Genomic DNA, 19540 nt, shown 5'->3' on the forward strand with positions numbered 1-19540 from the left:
AGCTGGGTGTGTGGTATGTGTCTCTATCATAGTCCCAGCTACTTGGAGGATAGCTTGAGCCCAGAAGACTGAGGCTGCAGTGAGCTATGATTGCACCACTGCACTCCAGCCTGGGTGACAGAGTGAGACCCTGTCTCTAAAAAAGAACAAGGTGGCCAGGTGCGGTGGCTCACACCTGTAATCCCAGCACTTTGGGAGGCCAAGGCAGGTGGATCACAAAGTCAGGAGTTCAAGACCAGCCTGGCCAAGATAGTGAAACCCCATCTCTACTAAAAATATAAAAATTTAGCTGGGTCTGGTGGCGCACACCTGTAATCCCAGCTACTCAGGAGGTTGAGGCAGAGAACTGCCTAAACCTGGGGACTGGAGGTTGCAGTGAGCTGAGATCACACCACCGCACTCCAGCCTGGGCAACAGAGTGAGACTCTGTCTCAAAAAAAAAAAAAAAGAACAAGGCTGGGTGTGGTGACTCATGCGTGTAATCCTAGCACTTTGGGAGGCTGAAGCAGGCAGCTCGCATGAGTCCTGGAGCTCAAAACCAGCCTGGGTGAGGCGGTAAAACCCCATCTACAAATATTAGCTGGGCGTGGTGCTGTCTGCCAGTAGTCCCAGCTATTGGGGAGCTGAGGTGGAAGGATTCCTTGAGCCTGGGAGATCGAGGCTGAAGTGAGCTGAGATTGTGCCATTGCACTCCAGCCAGAGCAAGACTGTGTCTCAAAAAATAAATAAATAAAAAAGAACGAAAATGGTGTTCTGGATTGGTGGCATTCCAGGTAACTAGCAGAAACACCCTGGAGCAATTTAACTTTATCTGAGGACTCAAAGAACTCTCTCACAGGTGAACTTCTAGGCCAAGCAAGGCAGAGATCTCACAAGCAAACAAGGCGTGATAACTGAGCAGCAGCCACAGTGGACAAAAACTGACCACTAAGACTTCAGATACTGACCTTATCAGACACAGAATATAAGACTATGCTTGCTATATTTAAAGAAATAAATGAAAAGTTTGAAAATTTGAGCAAAAATGAATAGATTTGAAAAGATCCATTATATCTTCTAGAAATAAAATTTTTTAAATTGAAATTAAGTTCTTGGAAGAAATAACCAACAGATTTGACAGAGCAAAAAAGAAAATTAGTGAATTGAGAAAGGAACTGAAGGAACAACCCAGAATGCAATCCAGAGACACTAAGAGATGGGAAATCTAAAAGCAAGATTAAGAGAAAGAGAGGATTGAGTGAGAAGGTCCAGTTTATATTTGATTAGGATATACAGAGAGTGGGAAGGAGGTGATATTCTCAAAGATCATGACTACAAATTTTCTAAAATTGTTAAAAGACATCAATTCATAGCCAGGAAGTTCAATACATTCAAAGCAGAATGAAAAGAAATCCATAGCTCCACGCATCTTGGTGCATCGTATAGTATAAAAGAAAAAAAAGGTCGGGCGCGGTGGCTCAAGCCTGTAATCCCAGCACTTTGGGAGGCCGAGACGGGCGGATCACAAGGTCAGGAGATCGAGTCCATCCTGGCTAACACGGTGAAACCCCGTCTCTACTAAAAAATACAAAAAACTAGCCGCCGAGGTGGCGGGCGCCTGTAGTCCCAGCTACTCTGGAGGCTGAGGCAGGAGAATGGTGTGAACCTGGGAGGCGGAGCTTGCAGTGAGTGGAGATCCCACCACTGCACTCCAGCCTGGGCGACAGAGTGAGACTCCGTCTCAAAAAAAAAAAAAAAAAAAAAAAAAAAAGAAAGAAAAAAAAATTTAAGATTTTTTCCAGAAGGCAAGGTAGACAGACTCCTGGCTTACATAGTGATGATGGAAGCAGAACAAGGAATAATAGTGTCTTTGACAGGCTGAAAATAATGTCAAGCCGGAATTCTATATCCAGAGAACTGTCAAGAATAAGCACACTCTAAAGGCATTTTAGACAAACACTGAGAAAGTTTATAACCCACAGACCCTAGCTGAAAAAAAAAAATACAAAAAGGACCAGGTGTGGTACTTCATGCCTGTAATTCCAGCACGTTGAGAGGCCAAGGAAGGAGTATCACTTGCACCCAGGAGTTCAGGACTAACTTGGGGCTGGGCGTGGTGGCTCACGCCTGTAATCCCAACACTTTGGGAGGCTGAGGCAGGTGGATCACTTGAGGCCAGGAGTTCGAGACCAGCCTGGTCAACATGGTGAAACCCCATCTCTACTAAAAATATAAAAATTGGCTGGGTGTGTTGGTGCACACCTATAATCCCAGCTACTTAGGAGGCTGAGGCAGAAGAATCGCTTGAACTTGGGAGGCAGAGGTTGTGGTGAGTCGAGATCGCGCAACTGCACTCCAGCCCGGGCGACAAAGCAAGACTCCGTCAACTCCCCACCGCAAAAAAAAAAAAAAAAAAAAAAAAAAAAAAAAATCTGGGCATGGTGGCTGTGGTCCTAGCTACTTGAGAGGCTGAGGTGAGAGGCTCACCTGAGACCACGAGATCAAGCCTGCTCAAAAAGAAAACAAAACAAAGGAAATACAAAAGGCTATGTTTCAGGTGGATGGAAAATGATCTCAGATGAAAGGTCTGAGAATGCTGAACAAAAATACTGTTATTCTGTGGGTAATCCAAATAACATGGGCTATCTCAAATCATGATGATATTTGAGATAGCCCATGTTATCTCAAATGATGATGTTTGAGACAAAAAAACACACTTTAGAATTAAAATATTAGCCCACCATAGCATCATAAACAAAGGAAAGGGGTGATTCAGGCTTAATTTCTAAAGTTTTTGCATTGTTCGAGAGGAAGGTAAAGACATTGATTAGGGCTGGGTGAGGTGGCTCATGCCTGTAATCCTAGCACTTTGGAAGGCTGAGGCAGGTGGATGGCTTGAGCTAGGAGTTTGAGACCAGCCTGGGTAACAAAGCAAAACCCCATCTCTACCAAAAAAGTGCAAAAATGAGCCAGGCATGGTGGTGTGTGCCTATAGTACCACTCAGCTACTCGGGAAGCTCAGGTGGGAGGATGGCTTGAGCCCAGAAGATAGAGGTTGCAGTGAGCTGAGATCACGCCACCACACTCCAGCCTGGGTGACGCAGCCAGACCCTGTCTCAGGAAAAAAAAAGAAAGAAACTGATGAACTAATTTCAGTATGTATTAAGCAAACGCTTCTGTCTTTCAAACTCACAGGGAACAAAACTAGTAGAGAGAAAAGCAGGAACTCAATCCAAAGAGCAGCATGACAGGAAAGGCAGGCAGAAAATCAGTAAAAACAGTAAGTCAGCTGAAATCAATACAGCATTAATCACTGTGAGTGTAAACGAACTAAACTCTCTAGTCAAAGGACAAAATTTTCCTTTTTTTTTTTTTTTTTGAGATAGAGTTTTGCTCTTGTCACCCAGGCTGGAGTGCAATGGCACAATCTTGGCTCACTGCACCCTCCACCTCCTGGGTTCAAGTGATTCTTCTGCCTCAGTCTCCCAAGTACCTGGCATTACAGGCACCCACCCCAACCTTGCCCGGCTAATTTTTTTATTTTTGGTAGAGATGGAGTTTCACCATGTTGGCCAGGCTGGTCTTGAACTCCTGACCTCAGGTGATCCGTCTGCCTGGGCCTCCCAAAGTTCTGGGATTACAGGCGTGAGCCGCCGCGCCTGGCCATGGACAAAATTTTTCAAACTGGATTACTAAAAAGTCCGCAAGTGCTGTTTACAAGAAAACAAAACACTGGGCTATAGAAAGATTGGACATCAAAGAGTATAAAAGGATATATTTTAAAAATTCAACAAAAATCCTTCCTGAATTAGCTATAAAAACATTGGCTGACGGGCGAGGTGGCGGGCGCCTGTAGTCCCGGCTACTCGGGAGGCTGAGGCAGGAGAATGGCGTAAACCCGGGAGGCGGAGCTTGCAGTGAGCCGAGATCCGGCCACTGAACTCCAGCCTGGGTGATAGAGCGAGACTCCGTCTCCAAAAAAAAAAAAAAAAAAAAAAAAGAAACATCGGCTGAAATAGACTGGAAACTAAAAATAATTATTAGAGATGAAGGTGGCCACTAGATTTTTAAAAATGTTTAATTCCCTAGGCGCTTATAAGAATTCTAAATGTGATGTACCAAATATCATAGCTCAAAATATATAATGAAAAATAATTGATAGAAATATAGAGAGAAGTTGGCAAAGCCATTAGGATACGATTTTTATCATCTTTCTTTCAGTAATTGATAGATTAAGCAGACAAAATAATAAGTTTGATATAATGGACAATTATAGAACAATCCCCCTAATACTCAGAGAATAGCATACTGGTTGAGAGAACAGGCTTCAGGATCCCTCTGTCTGGGTTCAGATCCCAGTTTTGCCACTTCATAGATCAGTGACTTCAGCAAGTTGCTTAAATATTTCTGTGCTTCAGTTTCTTTATTATCCCTAAGAGAGGGATAATAATAGTACCTGCCTTGTAGGCTCAGTGTGAGTTAAGCTAATTATAATATTTAAAATACTTAGGAGTGCTTCACATACAGTCACAATTTGTTAGCTAGTCTTTTCAAGAATGAAGGAATCTTTTTTTTTTTTTTTTGAGACAGAGTCTCACTCTGTCGCCCAGGCTGGAGTGCAGTGGCCGGATCTCAGCTCACTGCAAGCTCCGCCTCCCAGGTTCACGCCATTCTCCTGCCTCTGCCTCCCGAGTAGCGGAGACTACAGGCGCCCGCCACCTCGCCCAGCTAGTTTTTTGTATTTTTTAGTAGAGACGGGGTTTCACCGCGTTAGCCAGGATGGTCTCGATCTCCTGACCTCGTGATCCACGCGTCTCAGCCTCCCAAAGTGCTGGGATTACAGGTTTGAGCCACTGCGCCCGGCAAACGAAGGAATCTTTACGAAAATTCATCATACACTGAGCCATAGCACTAGCTTCTGTTCACTTCAAAGCTCTGATCTTATGTAGGTCACATTTTTTTGCCACAAGAAAATTAAGTTAGAAATTTTTTTTAAGTTTTAAAAAACATTCTTCTAAAATAACTAGTTTATCAGAAAGAGATGATAATGGTAATGAGAAATTACATAGCATGACCATGAAAAATGTACGTATATTAAAAGAGAGAGCTATCAAATCAATAACCTAAACTTGCACCTTAAGAAACTAGAAAAGGCAGTTAAATAAAAGGAATAAGTTCTAGTATTTGACAGTAAGGCAGGGAAATTATAGTTAACAATAGTTTATTGTATATTTCAAAATAGTTAGAAGAGAAGAATTGTAACGTCTCCAACACAAATAAAAGATCAATGTTTGAGGCGATGGATCGCGATTACCCTGATTTGATCATTACACATTGTATATGTTATCAAAATATCACATGTACCCCAAAAATATGTTCCACTATGATATATCAAATAAAAAAATGGATTTATTAAATTTTAAAAAAGAAAGTAGAAAATGAACATTCACTGGTTCTTGGGATTTAAGAAAAAAGAAAGTGGGCAAATTGAACCCAAAGCAAGCAGAAGAAAAGAACTAATAAAGATTAAAGTCCAAATACATGAAATAGAGAATAAACAATAAAGAAAAATCAATAAAACCAATAGTTCTTTGAAAAACTCAACAAAATTGACAATTCTTTACCTGGCCTAAACAGGAGAAAAGACAGAGGACTCAAATTACTAAAATCAGGAATTAACAAGCAGCATCACTACCAACCTAACAAAAATAAAAAGATTACAAGGAACTACTGTGGACAATTATATGATAATAAATTAGAAAATATAGACAAAAAGAACAAATTCCTAGAAAGAAACAAACCACCAAAACCGACCTAGGAAAAATAGAAAATCTAAATAGACCTATAATAATAAAAAGACTGAATCAACAACAACAAAAAACTTCTCACCAAAGAAACGTCCAGGACCAGATGGCTTCAAAATTCCACCAAACATTTAAAGACAAATTAACACCAATCCTGAAACTCTTCTAAAAAACTGAAGATGAGGGGATACTTCCTAACTCATCCTAGGAGACCAGCATTACCTTAAAGCCAGATAAAGACACCACAAGAAAAGAAGATTACGGACCAATATCACTTATGAATATAGATGCAAAAATCTACTCCCCCCCCAAAAAAGCTACAAACCCAACCAACAGTATATTAAAAGGAATATACACCATGATGAAGTGGGATTTATCCCAGGAATGCAAGGGTAGTTCAACAAAGGAAAATGGATCAATGTAATATACCACATAAATAGAATGAAGGGGAAAAAAACCTCATTCATCTCAATTGATGCACAAAAAGCACATCAGTTCATGATTTTAAAAATTCAGAAAATTGGCTGGGTGCGGTGGTTCGCACCTGTAATCCCAGTACTTTGGGAGGCTGATGTGGGCGGATCACGAGGTCAGCAGTTTGAGACCAGCCTGACCAACACAACTGGTCTGACAGGTGAAACCCCATCTCTACTAAAAATAGAAAAATTAGCTGGGTGTGGCAGTGTGCGCCTATAGTCCCAGCTAGGGACTAAGGGAGGCTGGGGCAGGATAATCACTTGAACCTGGGAGGCAGAGGTTGCAGTGAGCGGAGATCGCGCCAGTGCACTTCAGCCTAGGCGATAGAGCAAGACCCGGTCTCAAAAAAAAAAAAAAAAACACAAAAAACTTCAGTATACCACTTCACACCCAGTAGGATGGCTATAATCAAAAAGAAGGGCAATGACTAGTATTAAAGAGGATATGGAGAAATCGGAACCCTCACACATTGCTGGTGGGGTTATAAAATGGTGCTGCTGCTTTTGAAAACAATTGGCAGTTTCTCAAAAACTTAAACATGGAATTACCCTATGGCCCAACAATTTCACTCCTAGTTACAGGCCCCAGAGAAGTGAAAACATATGTTCAAACACATGCACATGAATGTTCACAGGAACATTCTTCACACAGCCAAAAACTGGAAATAACACAAATGTCCATCAACTGATGAATGAATCAGCAAAGTGTGATAGATCCATATCATGAAAGATTAATCTGTGATAAAAAAGAGATGAGGTACTTCTACACCATAAATGAACCTTAAAAACATTATGCTAAAGCAAAAAAGTCCAGAATAGGTAAATTTATAGAGACAAAAAGTAGATTCGTGGTTGCTAGGGAGAAAGGGATAGAAAGTGATGGCCAGTAGTTACAGGATTTTCGGGGGAGGGGGTGAAGAAACACTCTGGATAACAGTAATGCTTACACAACACTGGTACACTAAAAACCACTACATTTCACACATTAAAAGTGCAAATTTTCTAGTGTGTGAATTATATTCATTCACAATTTTCAAAAACACTATGTATCAAAATTATGTAACTTAAGGATGTACTTAGAAGGAAATTTATCACTTTAGTTGCTTAAATTTTACTTAAACCCAGGAGATGGAGGTTGCAGTGAGCCCAGATCGCACCACTGCAGCCTAGGTGACAGAGTGAGACCCCGTCTCAAAAAAAAAAATAAATAAATAAAAATAAATCCAAAGAAAGTAGAAGGAATGAGATAATAAACAGTAAAGATTAATGATATAGGAAAAAAATACAATACTACGAGGCACAGTGGCACACACGTATAATCCCAGCTACTTGGGAGGCTGAAGTGAGAGGATCACCTGAGCCCAGGAATCTAGCCTGCAGTGACCTAGGATCACAGAGAACTAGGATTGTGCCACTGCACTCCAGCCTGGGCAATAGAGCAAGACCCCATCTCTAAATAAATAAGTAAAAATAATAAAAGAAAAAGAAATACTATACAAAGGACCAACAAAGTCAGAAGTCATTTCTTTTTTTTTTTTTTTTGAGACGGAGTCTCACTCTGTTGCCCAGGCTGGAGTGCAGTGGCACAATCTCGGCTCACTGCAAGCTCCACCTCCCAGGTTCACACCATTCTCCTGCCTCAGCCTCCCAAGGAGCTGGGACTACAGGCGCCCGCCACCACGCCCGGCTAATTTTTTGTATTTTCAGTAGAGACAGGGTTTCACTGTGTCAGCCAGGATGGTCTCGATCTCCTGAGCTCGTGATCCACCCGCCTCGGCCTCCCAAAGTGCTGGGATTATAGGCGTGAGCCACTATGCCCAACCAAAAGTCATTTCTTTGTAAAGATTAATATTGACAAACTTCTTGAAGAATTAATAAAGACAAAAGAGAGTGCAAATGAGCAATCTCATGCATAAAAAGGGGATATTATTACACACGAGACATAAAAGTATATTAAGGATAACTTTGTGCTAATAACTTTGAACACAGATGCAAAGAATATTAGAAAATACAGCTCAGGGCTGGGCACAGTGGCTCATGCCTGTAATCTCAGCACTTTGGGAGGCCAAGGCAGGAGGATCATTTGAGCCCAGGAATTCGAGATAAGCCTGGGCAACATAGTGAGACTCCCATCTCTATAAAAAAAAATTAAGGCCAGGCACGGTGGCTCACGCCTGTAATCCCAGCACTTTGGGAGGCCGAGACGGGCGGATCACAAGGTCAGGAGATCAAGACCATCCTGGCTAACAGAGTGAAACCCCATCTCTACTAAAATACAAAAAAAATTAGCCGGGCGTGGTGGCGGGCCCCTGTAGTCCCAGCTACTCGGGAGGCTGAGGCAGGAGAATGGCGCAAACCCGGGAGGCGGAGCTTGCAGTGAGCCGAGATCACGCCACTGCACTCCAGCCTGGGCGACAGAGCGAGACTCCGTCTCAAAAAAAAAAAAAAAAAATTACCCAGGCATAGAGGCTCACACCTGTGTAGTCCCAGCTACTTAGAAGGCTGAGGCAGGATTTGAGCTCAGGAGTTCGAGACTGCAGTGAGTAACCTGTCTCTAAAAAAACCCTGTCTCTCTTAAGAAAAAAAAAAAAAAAGAAAGAAAAAGAAAAAACAAAAAGAAAAGAAAATACAACTCATCAAAATCGGCTCACGAAACAGAAAATCTGAACAATTCTATATAACCTTTAACTTTCAATACTGAATATCATTAATCTTCATACAAAGAAAAAAGCAAGCCTGACAGCTTTACAGACAAGTTCTACCAATCAATCAAACAACGAATCACTCCCATCTTAGGTAAACTCTTCTAGGAAACAGAAGAAGAGAGGATACTTCCCACCTCACTGTACAGGACGAACATAGCACTGATACCAGTATGGTCAGTATGAGAAAGGAAAATAACAGGCAAATGTCACTCACGACCATGTTGTTTTTATCTCAAGAATGTGAAGTTGATTTAATGTTAGGAAAGCAATAAATGCAATTTACCACTTTATTATTTTTTTAAACGGGGTCACATTCTGTTGCCCAGGGTGGAGTGCAGTTGCTGGCGTAAACATGACTCACTGTAGCCTCCACCTCCCTGGCTAAAATGATTCTCCCTCCTCAGCCTCCTGAGTGGCTGGGACCACAGGCGTGTACCACCATACAAGGCTAATTTTTAAATTTTTTAGTAGAGATGAGGTCTCACTGTATTGCCCAAGTTATTTGCAAACTCCTGGGACCATGTTAATAAATAAAAGTAAAAAGCATACGATCATTATTATATAGACAATTGAAAGTGTTTAACAATATTAAACTTCATTAGTCTGATAAAAGGTATCCACAAAAAAACCTAGATTAGAAAGGTACTTAGTGGTGACAACTTCCCCTTTAAGAGTGAGGCCTAGTTAATAGCGTTGCTCCTAAAAATAAAAATAAAAAAGGGAGGAACAAGAGCAGGAACCTCTACAGTTCTAGGCAGCATATTAGACAAGAAAAGTAACAAAAGTTGTAAGAATTAGAAAAGAAGAAACAATTTGCCATTATTTGCAGATGCTATATTCCTAATTAGAAAGCCAAAAAGGGGCTGGGCGCGGTGGCTCAAGCCTGTAATCCCAGCACTTTGGGAGGCCGAGGCGGGTGGATCACGAGCTCAGGAGATCGAGACCATCCTGGCTAACGCGGTGAAACCCCGTCTCTACTAAAAATACAAGAAACTAGCCGGGCGTGGTGGCGGGCGCCTGTAGTCCCAGCTACTCGGAGGCTGAGGCAGGAGAATGGCGTGAACCCGGGAGGCGTAGCTCGCAGTGAGCCGAGATCGCACCACTGCACACCCCAGCCTGGGCGACACAGTGAGACTCCGTCTCAAAAAAAAAAAAAAAAAAAAAACCACAAAAAAAAAGAAAACCAAAAAGGGCTGGATGCAGTGGCTCATGACTATAATCCCAGCACTTTGGGAAGCCAAGGCAGGCGGATCACCTGAGGTCAGGAGTTCGAGACCACCCTGGCCAACATGGTGAAACACCGTTTCTACTAAAAATACAAAAATTAGCCAGGAGTGGTGCCTGCACGCCTGTAATTCCAGCTACTGGGGAGGCTGAGGCAGGAGAATCGCTTGAACCAGGGAAGCAGAGGTTGCAGTGAGCTAAGATTGTGCCAAAAAATACATACAGATGAATCAGTAAAATTAATTACAGTTTTTAAAAATTTGCTGGATATAAAAAATACATCTAAAAGGTCAAATGCATGTTATTGTATCAGCAACAAGTTCACTTGGGAGCTGTAATTTTAAAGAATATACTATTGTCGGGCGTGGTGGTTCATGCCTGCAATCCCAGAACTTTGGGAGGCTGAGGTGGGCAGATCACGAGGTCAGGAGTTCAAGACCAGCCTGGCCAACATGGTGAAACCCCGTCTCTACTAAAGATACAAAAAAAAATAGCCAGGCATGGTGTCACATGCCCGTAATCCCAGCTACTCATGAGGCTGAGGCAGGAGAATCACTTGAACCCAGGAAGCGGAGGTTGCAGTGAGCTGAGATCGCCCCATTGCATTCCAGCCTGGGTGACAGGGTGAGACTGTCTCAAAAAAAAAAAAAAAAAGAATATACTATTTATAATAGCAACAAAATTATAGTGTACCTAGCATTAAATCTCAAGAGATGTATAAATTCTTTATGACAAAAAAATACAACATTCTATTGAAAGACATTAAAGGCCAAAATAAATGAAGAGATACAACGCATCCTTGGATGAGACTTAAAATTATAAAAATGTCAATTCTCCCCAAATTGGTCTATAGGTTTCATGCAATTCCAAATTAAAACCTCAAAATGGTTTTTCATAGGACTTGGTAAACTGATCCTAAAATTCATCTGGAAAAACAAAGGTCAAGAACAGCTAAGACAGAAGCAGTGGCTCACGCCTGTAATCCCAGCAATCTGGGAGGCCAAGCCAGGTGGATCATTTGAGGTCAGGAGTTCAAGACCAGCCTGGCCAACATAGTGAAACCCCGTCTCTACTAAAAATACAAACGTTAGCTAGGTGTGGTGGCAGGCACCTGTAATCACAGCTACTCAGGGGGCTGAGGCAGAAGAATCACTTGAACCCAGGAAGTGGAGGTTTCAGTGAGCCAAGATCGCGCCACTGCACTCTAGCCTGGGCAACAGAGCAAGACTCCGTCTCAAAAAAAAAAACAAAAACACAGCTAAGAGACTGTTGAAGAAGGACTTTGCCCTGTCCAACAGCAGGACTTACACATCTATAGTAATGGATTCAATGTGCTATTGGCAGAGGGATAGATCCAGGGACAGAATGGTGAGTCCAGACACACACCGACACATACCTGGGGACTAGGTGAGGGCGCTAGTGCTGCTGGGAAGTGAGGAGATGATGTATTTCTCAATAAATGGTACAGGGAACGGTGGTTATCTATTTCGGGAAAGACTGAAATTGGATCCCTACAAGGGAGAAGAATGCTTCAAAACAGAGGGCAGGGAGCCGTGCTGAGAATGAAGCACAGGAGAACAGCACAGCGGCAGATCTGGCAAGGCCAAAGCTGTAAGTGACCTTTGAAAGGGCGGTTTTAGCAGCATGGTAGGGATGAAGCTGGACTGGGAAGGGTTAAGCAATGAAGCAGAAGTGAGAAAGGAAATAGGGAGTATGGTAATTCCCGAGAAATTGTGCTTTGAAGGAGGGCAGAGAAATGAACAGGGAAGTGGGGTCGAGAGGGCTGCTTTGTGTTAAGACAGAGGATTTTCCATAATGACGCTGGAGAGAGGTGACAGATGAAAGAGCAAATGCTTTCAGAGGTCAGGGAGAATGGGATCCAGAGCAGAGGTGGGGGTCCCCATGAGCAGGGACTGTTCTGCCACTGTCGCAGGTGGGGAGGCAGTGAGGACACAGGCACAGGTGCAGAAGGCTGGGGGATTTGGAGGTGGGAACACGAGGTGTCCTGCAGGATGACGTCTATCATTTCAATGATGTGTAAGGCCAGGCCCGAAGGTGAGAGTAACAATGGGGAGAGGTCGAGGTGAGAGTGGAAACGTTACTAACCAGTAGTGGAATTGCTGGAGATCATGGAAAATGCTTATTTGAGATTTGTGGCTATGAATTTACAGGGAAAATATGGCATCAGTTATGTGATTTCTCTCCTGCCATACTCAATGGTTCCCAAGCCGGTGGAGAGCTGGGTTCCACTAGGATGGGTTTTGTGCCAGATGATGGGAGACAGGGGCCAGGGGACAGAAGGTGTTTGTAGGAACAAGATTAAAATGATAGCTCTAACCTAGGTAAGGAGAAAAGGCAAGACGGGAGAGGCAGGATGGTATACAAGTAGTGAGTTCAACGGGCTGGCTTGGTTCAAGGGTTGAAGACTAAGGGAGTAGAAAGAGTCAAAGGTGGAGGTCAGAGAGCGGCTGTTTGCAAGGCAAGGCAGCTGTGGTGCCCTGGTGGTGGGGGCTGAGCTAAGGTACAGGAAAAGCCTGCTGTAGGTGAGAGTGACAAGGAACTGAGAGGCCAGGCTGTGGCCCGTGTCAGCCACATGGATCTAGAAGCCCAGGGAAAGATGGCAAGAGAAGACAGAAGGGACCTAGAGCAGTGGCTCACGCCTGTAATCCCAGCACTTTGGGAGGCCCAGGTGGTTGGATCACCTGAGGTCAGGAGTTCAAGACCAGCCTGGCCAACATGGAGAAACCAGCCTCTACTAAAAATACAAAAATCAGCTGGGTGTGGTAGGTGCCTGTAATCCCAGCTACACAGGAGGCTACGGCAGGAGAATTGCTTGAACCCGGGAGATGGAGGTTGTAGTGAGTCGAGGTCAGGCCACTGTACTCAAGGAGTGAGACTCTGTCTCAAAAAAAAAAAAAAAAAAGAGAAGACAGGAGGGAAGGGCCCAGGAAAGGAGTGACAAAGAGGTGGCTGGATGGCCACAAGGTCTTCTCCCCGCGTGAGCACACTGGGCTCAGGCCCCAGGACGGTGAGTCAAGCTTGCCTCTTTAAAATGTACGAAGACATTTAATATTTTATTCCTCAAAGCAAATTCAAGAGATCAGCCTATATCTTGCAAGTGAGGAAACAGAGGCTCAGTGAGATGACGTGCCTTCTGGAGCCCCTAAGCCAGGAAGCAGCAAGAACGAAAGCCCGCCTGTGTGCAACCTCCGCGTCAGCGAACTCAGGTCACCTGGGTAGTTCCGGCAGCCCCCCGCGGTGCTCCCCCGCCGCCAGGTGCCTTCATAGAGTGTGGTGTTCCATTTGCGGATGGTCCGGCTCTTAAGGGCGTCCGGCGTGAGGTTGCAGATCTCCAGGCGGGTGAACTCCCGCATGAAGTCTCGGAATGACATCCTGAGGGAGGAGGTGCACAGGTGAGGCACAGCCCATCAGGGCACAGAGCTGATGTGTAGGGGTGGAGAGGTGGGGGAGAAGGGGAGGGGGCGCTCACCAGAACTCCCCGTCCTCCATCTTGACCCGGAGCTGCTCCCGTTCATATGGGTCCACGCTGTTCCACTCTGAGGAGCTGTGAGGAGCGGGGCTCTGCCAGGGCTGGTGGCACTGACCTGCCTGGCCTCTGCCCCTGGGGCCTGTCTACCCTGGCCTGTCTTCCCCCAGCCCAACCCAGGTGGCCTCCTCAAGGTCAAACCCCAAAGTTCCGGTTCTAGCGAGTGGTCTCATCAGGGCCAGTCAGATGCCCTGCGCACACCCGACGGCTGGGCACCGGCCCGCATGGCCTGAGCTTTGTTAGGGCAGTCCCCCAGACCCAGCTGCGTGAAGATGGGTCCCTCTGCTCAATCCTGAGTCCAGCCTGGCCTGGTAGAGCCCCGAGCAGAAATGTCGGGGCACCTAACAGTTTCCCCAAGGCACCCCAGACAGTACCCACTGCCCCTCACCTGTCGCTCCAGGCTCCCGTCCACTCTACCTCACCCCAGGGGTTCCGCATCCGGATCAGGTTCACCATCTGGCCTCGGTAGTTCACCTGTTTCCCAGAGCTCCTGTCAGTGCTAGCTTCCAGCAGGCGCTTGTTTTTTTGTTTTTTTGTTGTTTTTTTTTTTGAGACAGTCTTGCTCTGTCACCCAGGCTGGAGTGCAGTGGTGCAATCTCAGCTCACTGCAACCTCTGCCTCCTGGGTTCAAGCAATTCAATTCTTCTGCCTCAGCCTCCCTAGTAGCTGGAATTACAGGCACCTGCCACCATGCCCAGCTCATTTTTGTATTTTTAGTAGAGACAGAGTTTAACCATGTTGGCCAGGCTGGTCTCGAACTCCTGACCTCAGGTGATCCACCCGCCTCAGTCTCCCAAAGTGCTGGGATTACAGGTGTGAGCCACTGCACCTGGCCCATGCATGCACTTTAACACTCCGCCTCCCATACCCTCATCGTCTCCAAGCCCTGCTCAGCACCCAGATGAAGCCTGTCCTCCTGGAATTCATAACCCAGGCAGGCAGCCGCGCACGTGAACTACAGTCAGTCAGGGCAGGACATGATAGGCATCTCAGATGAGTGTCCCCAGAAGAGAGATAAGGTGCTGCAGGAGGGGAAGGGTGGAGCCAGCACCTTCCACAGCCCTGGTCAGGTGCCAGAGAGGCAAGGACAGGCCAGGGGGCAGGAACCGCCCTGCAGGGAAGGCCCCACCCAGGGCAGTACCTGCTTGGCCCCGGTCACAGAGTAGGCGTGGCCCTTCACCAGCTTCTTGAAGGTGATGGCCTCCATGTCTAGAACGCTGGAGATCTGCAGAAAGAGGCACACACTGTGGTCAGTGGCTAGGTCCCTCCACTGTATCAGATGAGCCCCCAGCATTCAGGGTCTTGGATGTTCCCACTTGTACATACAATAGTTCTAGGAGCAGCAAGCAGGGACCCCGATCCCACCTAGTTTGTCACCCCCACCTATAGACACCCCCACATACAGATGCTGCTCTTTTGGCGAGGGGTAGCCTGGATACCCCACCAAAGCTGCCACTGGGATGGGGAAGCCCAGGCACCCTGCTGACACTGCTACTGGCCAGGGCTGACCAGAACCTGTGCGAACATGCCTGTGCACACACACAGCCGTGCACAGCCCACCAGAGCCACACAGCCCTCAGTGGGCCTCACGGAGAAAGATGTGAGGACAGGAGGGTCGGTTAGAAATGGGAATGGGAGCTGGGGTTAGAGCTGCAGATGGCAGTGATATTGGGGTCAAGTCTGGCGTCGAGGACCGGGGAACGGAGCTGAGTGTGGGAACAGAGGAGCAGGGAAGGGTGGGAATGGAGTGAGTGTGGGATTAAGGCCAGGAATGGGTGGGAACTGAGACCAGGAGATGAAATCTGAGGCTGGTGAACTGGACAGAGGATGGCATGGATTGAGATGACAGGAATGAGGGAAACAGCATGGTAGATGGTCGGGAAAACAAGCCCAGGAAAGAGCTGAGGTATGAAGTTTTGGGGAAGGAATGGGGAGGTGAGGACAGGAATGACACCAGGCATGGGGGTGGAAGTGATGGATGAGGCTGGGTATGCATCCAGAGATGGAGCTTAGGTGCAGGACAGGGGTCTGGATCAAAGCCTGGGTGAGGACTTTTGGAAAATGTGACAGGTCAGGATAACAGGGTTCCAGGGTACCCCAAAGCATTGGGGCCGGGTGCACTCACGTCTATGGAGCAGCCCAGCAGGGAGCCCCGCTCCAGCGCCTTGAGGATGATCTGGTAGAGGTCACTCGGAGCCTTTCGCAACTCGTACCACTCGGTGACCCCGCCTGTGAAGTCCTCAAAGCCCTCCGAGGTGCTGCCCCCTGACAGGGACTCGTAGCTGCCATTTACCCTGTGGGCAGCTCCAGGTCAGTGCTCTGACATCAAGCAGGACCCTCTGGAAAGACAGTCAGGAGCCCCCACCCCTGGAGGGGGCTGGAAGCTGGAGCTGTCCCCTCGGCCGCTACTCACTTGGCATAGGCCTTCTCAAGCAGGGCGCTCCAGAACTCATTGCCTTCGGCAGAGTGCACGAACACTAGCTTCCCGTCCTTGATGGGCAGCAGGTCATCCACGACCACGTCCACCCATTCCCCAAATTGCCACAGCTGTAGGGGAGGGGCACGGTGAGTACCTGCTTTGGAATCCCCCAGACCTGAGCTCCACCCTTACCTCTACCTTCCTAGATGCAGGATTCTAGATCCTAGATACATTCTAGGATCTAGATATGTATCTAGATACATAACTTCCTAGATGCGGGATTCTAGATCCCAGATACATAATGGATATATGTAGACTAAATCATATATATTAAATACATACTAGATGTATACTACATCAGGTATACCAGATACATACTAGATGTGTGTATACTTGATCACATATACTAGATACATGCTAGATGCATGTATACCTCTAGATACATGTATGCTACATATACACTAGATACATGTATCTGGGTATTGAACAAATCAAAGCATTTCACCCCAAAATATACTTCTTCAACATATTTTGAGATAGCTGTTCAGAGGGTCTGCAAACAGAAGTAGCCCTGTATACTGTCTTTTGTGGGGGAGATTTGCATCCGTAGAGAAAATCTGCATTGATGATGCCGGGCTTTCTCTAAGGCCTTCCCTTGTCAGACTGAGAGCCTGACACCCTTTAAAGGTCTGAAAGAAATAATTACCATCTATTTTGTCTGAGGGCTGCTACCTGTGAGGTTTCATCTACATAACAAGACCGTCTTTGCTACCCAGCCCCCTTTTTCTCCCCTTCCATAGCCTGTCTTGCCACTATAACCTAATTTACCACCAGAACCTGGTTTTGGCCATTTTCGAGCCCCCATTCTTCCCGTAACCTCGGGATGGTATGTATATACGCTTCTGTACCCACTGTGGGGCTGGGGTGATCACTCTGTGGTTCCCGACCCTACGCTGCAGGCTAATCAATTTGTCTGCCATTTCTCCTACTAACCTCCTTTTGTGAGTTGATTTTTCAGTGAACCCTCAGAGGGCTAAGGGGATGCTTTCCTTTGCCTGTACAGCATATACTAGCTATATGCATATTTGATGTATACTAATACATGCATACCACATATAGACGTGTATATTTGATATGTACATGTATGCTGGAGATACACTAGCTACATGATCCTGGGAAAATTATCGCCTCTGAGCCTCAGTTTCCCTATCAATAAAAAGGAGCAGCAGTGCCTTCTTCACGAAGATTTAAACAGGAGCACACAGGCACAAAGCCTTTAGTGAGTCACTGAACAAACAGGGTTCCTCCTCAGGCACAGAGAGGTGGGAAAGCTCTCGGGCCTGGGCTTTCCAGAACTAGCCCCCTTTTAGGCCATGGCCCCCTAGCTCTTCCCTCCCTATTCTAGGGGGTTAGGGGACATCTATGTCATTGGGTGAGCAGTGAAAATGTGGCATCCAGATCCTACAACCACAAGATGGGCAGATGCTTTGCTTCAGAGATGCCACAAGGGGCAGGTTTCCCAGGGCAGGATCGTGGCCCAAGGCGTCTGGGGTCAGAAACGACCAAGGACTCCAGGTTCCATCTGAGGGGTCGAGGCCAGGACAACGTGGGGAGGGTGGCGGGGAGGAGAGGAGGCGGCCCTAAGAGCCCAGGTTGCGGAGAGTGTGGGTGGCGGGTACTGAACTGGCCAATCGAAGGCCAGGAAGGAGCGGATTGGAGGAGCGAGGGAAGGGGGCGAGGCTGCGCCCCTGCAGACTAGAGCGGGTGGGTGTGGCGCTGAGCCAAAGTGGATCCGCACCGTGGGTTCCGCGGACCACCTCCACCCGCGCAAGGCGGGCAAGGACAGAATAGGGTAAGGGGCTCTCTAACCAGGCAGAAGGAGGGAACACACAGGAGTCCTTCGGGCAGGGCTGGGGCCTCCAAGGCTGGAGGGCTTCATTCCTGGTTGCTGGGCATGTCCCTCCCAAAGGTAGATCATTGAGAATTGATTGGTGTGACTTGAAAAATGGACCCTGGGCACACTGTCAGGAAAAGCTCGTTTACATAGACTTAATCCCGAGTCTTTCTTTTCTGCTCAGTCAGACCTTGCCAAAGCGCAGGATTTGGGGGATAGGAGGCCTGACAGGTGGAGAAGGCCACGCGTGCTGATCTGTTTTCCCCAGCGACCACTCCTTTCTCAGATGGGGCAACTGAGACCGACCTCCGGGAGGATCGGAATTTGTCCCACAGGATATAACATAAACCTCTTTCTGTTCTTTCATGCAGTTTCCACCTGATACATACAACCACCTAGGAAAACTGCCAGCTGAAATACCTGCCCAGCCCAGTCACTTCACACATGACAGACCCGAGATGGCACTGAGAGGTCAAATACCTGCTACAGGGAGGACTGGCCCCACAGGGTGTGGCCCTAACTGCAGGTGCTGTGGGTCATCCTTCCGCATCTCCCCCAGTGCCTGCTCCCCTCCTCCCCAGGGGGGCCCTCACCTGGAAGTGGAAGATGCCAGCATAGCCATTCTGGAAGCTCTGGCCGTGTGGAACCACTCGGTGCAGGAGGGTGTCGTTAAGAGTGAGGGAGGCAATGGCCGCCAGGAGCCAGCAGTCCCCTGGGGAGGGAGGGACGCACATCAGCCTGCTCTACCAACCTGCCCCGGGGGGAAGCAGGTGCTAGGGAGAATCTGGGGTTCCTTGGCCAGGGTGCCACTTAACTCCCCTCAGCTTGCAGAAAAGACCCAGTAATCTGGGCAAACCAGCCCCAGCGCTGATAGCCAGAGCCTGCCTGGGCTTGCAAGAGGGAGGGGTTGGGGCAGAGCCTGAAGGAGCGGGAATGGGGAACTACTGTGGAAAAAACACCCAGGACCCCGCGCCCTGGGGGCCTACCCAGTGCTCCCTGGCAGATGTCTGTGCGGGTGGCTCCATCCACGATGAACTGGGGGTTTGAAAGCAGCTCCTAGGAGAGACCCAGAGTCCTGTTCCTGGGCCAGCCCCTCCCAGAAATAGGCACCAGGCCACCCCGACCCCACTGCCCACCAGAGACATGAAGTCCCATCCCTACTCCTCATCCAGGATCTGGGCTCAGCGGAGTCCCACCCAGGATGGCCCCTCTCACCGTGGGACGCTTCCACTTGATGCCATAGGTCTTGGAGGAATTGGGACCCAGGTCCTTGAAACCCAGGCTCTGGGGCACTGGGGGGAAGGCCTCATCACGGAAGAGGGTCCCACTCTGCAGGCATCGCGCCCGCAGCTGCTCATAATCCTGGCCCAGGTACTTGATGGCATTCTCATGGCGGCCCAGGCCCAGCTCCTTGGCCCGCTGCTTCTGCACTTGGGCTGACACCCCGGTGCAGTACACCGGTGTGATGATCTCCTCAGCCATCCTGCGGGAA

The 19540-nt window shown here is 47.3% G+C and overlaps 1 protein-coding gene across 4 annotated transcripts in view; it reads right to left on the bottom strand.

Annotated features, from left to right (window-relative positions):
- CAPN1 (calpain 1) overlaps positions 1–19540 on the bottom strand; it is a 31965-nt gene that overhangs the window by 10985 nt on the left and 1440 nt on the right. For all 4 annotated transcript variants that reach the window (XM_037999082.2, XM_037999085.2, XM_037999084.2 and 1 more), the window contains exons 2-10: positions 19264–19531; positions 19035–19104; positions 18642–18760; positions 16149–16282; positions 15861–16029; positions 14877–14960; positions 14124–14209; positions 13679–13753; positions 13421–13581 (exon numbers count right to left, since the gene is read on the bottom strand). In XM_037999082.2, the coding sequence (XP_037855010.2) occupies positions 13421–13581; positions 13679–13753; positions 14124–14209; positions 14877–14960; positions 15861–16029; positions 16149–16282; positions 18642–18760; positions 19035–19104; positions 19264–19530 (1165 nt within the window). In that variant the 5' untranslated portion in view covers position 19531. The remainder of the gene's footprint in view (positions 1–13420; positions 13582–13678; positions 13754–14123; positions 14210–14876; positions 14961–15860; positions 16030–16148; positions 16283–18641; positions 18761–19034; positions 19105–19263; positions 19532–19540) is intronic.

The sequence above is a fragment of the Chlorocebus sabaeus genome, chromosome 1 (assembly GCF_047675955.1).
Source record: "Chlorocebus sabaeus isolate Y175 chromosome 1, mChlSab1.0.hap1, whole genome shotgun sequence".
Taxonomy (NCBI): Eukaryota; Metazoa; Chordata; class Mammalia; order Primates; family Cercopithecidae; genus Chlorocebus; species Chlorocebus sabaeus.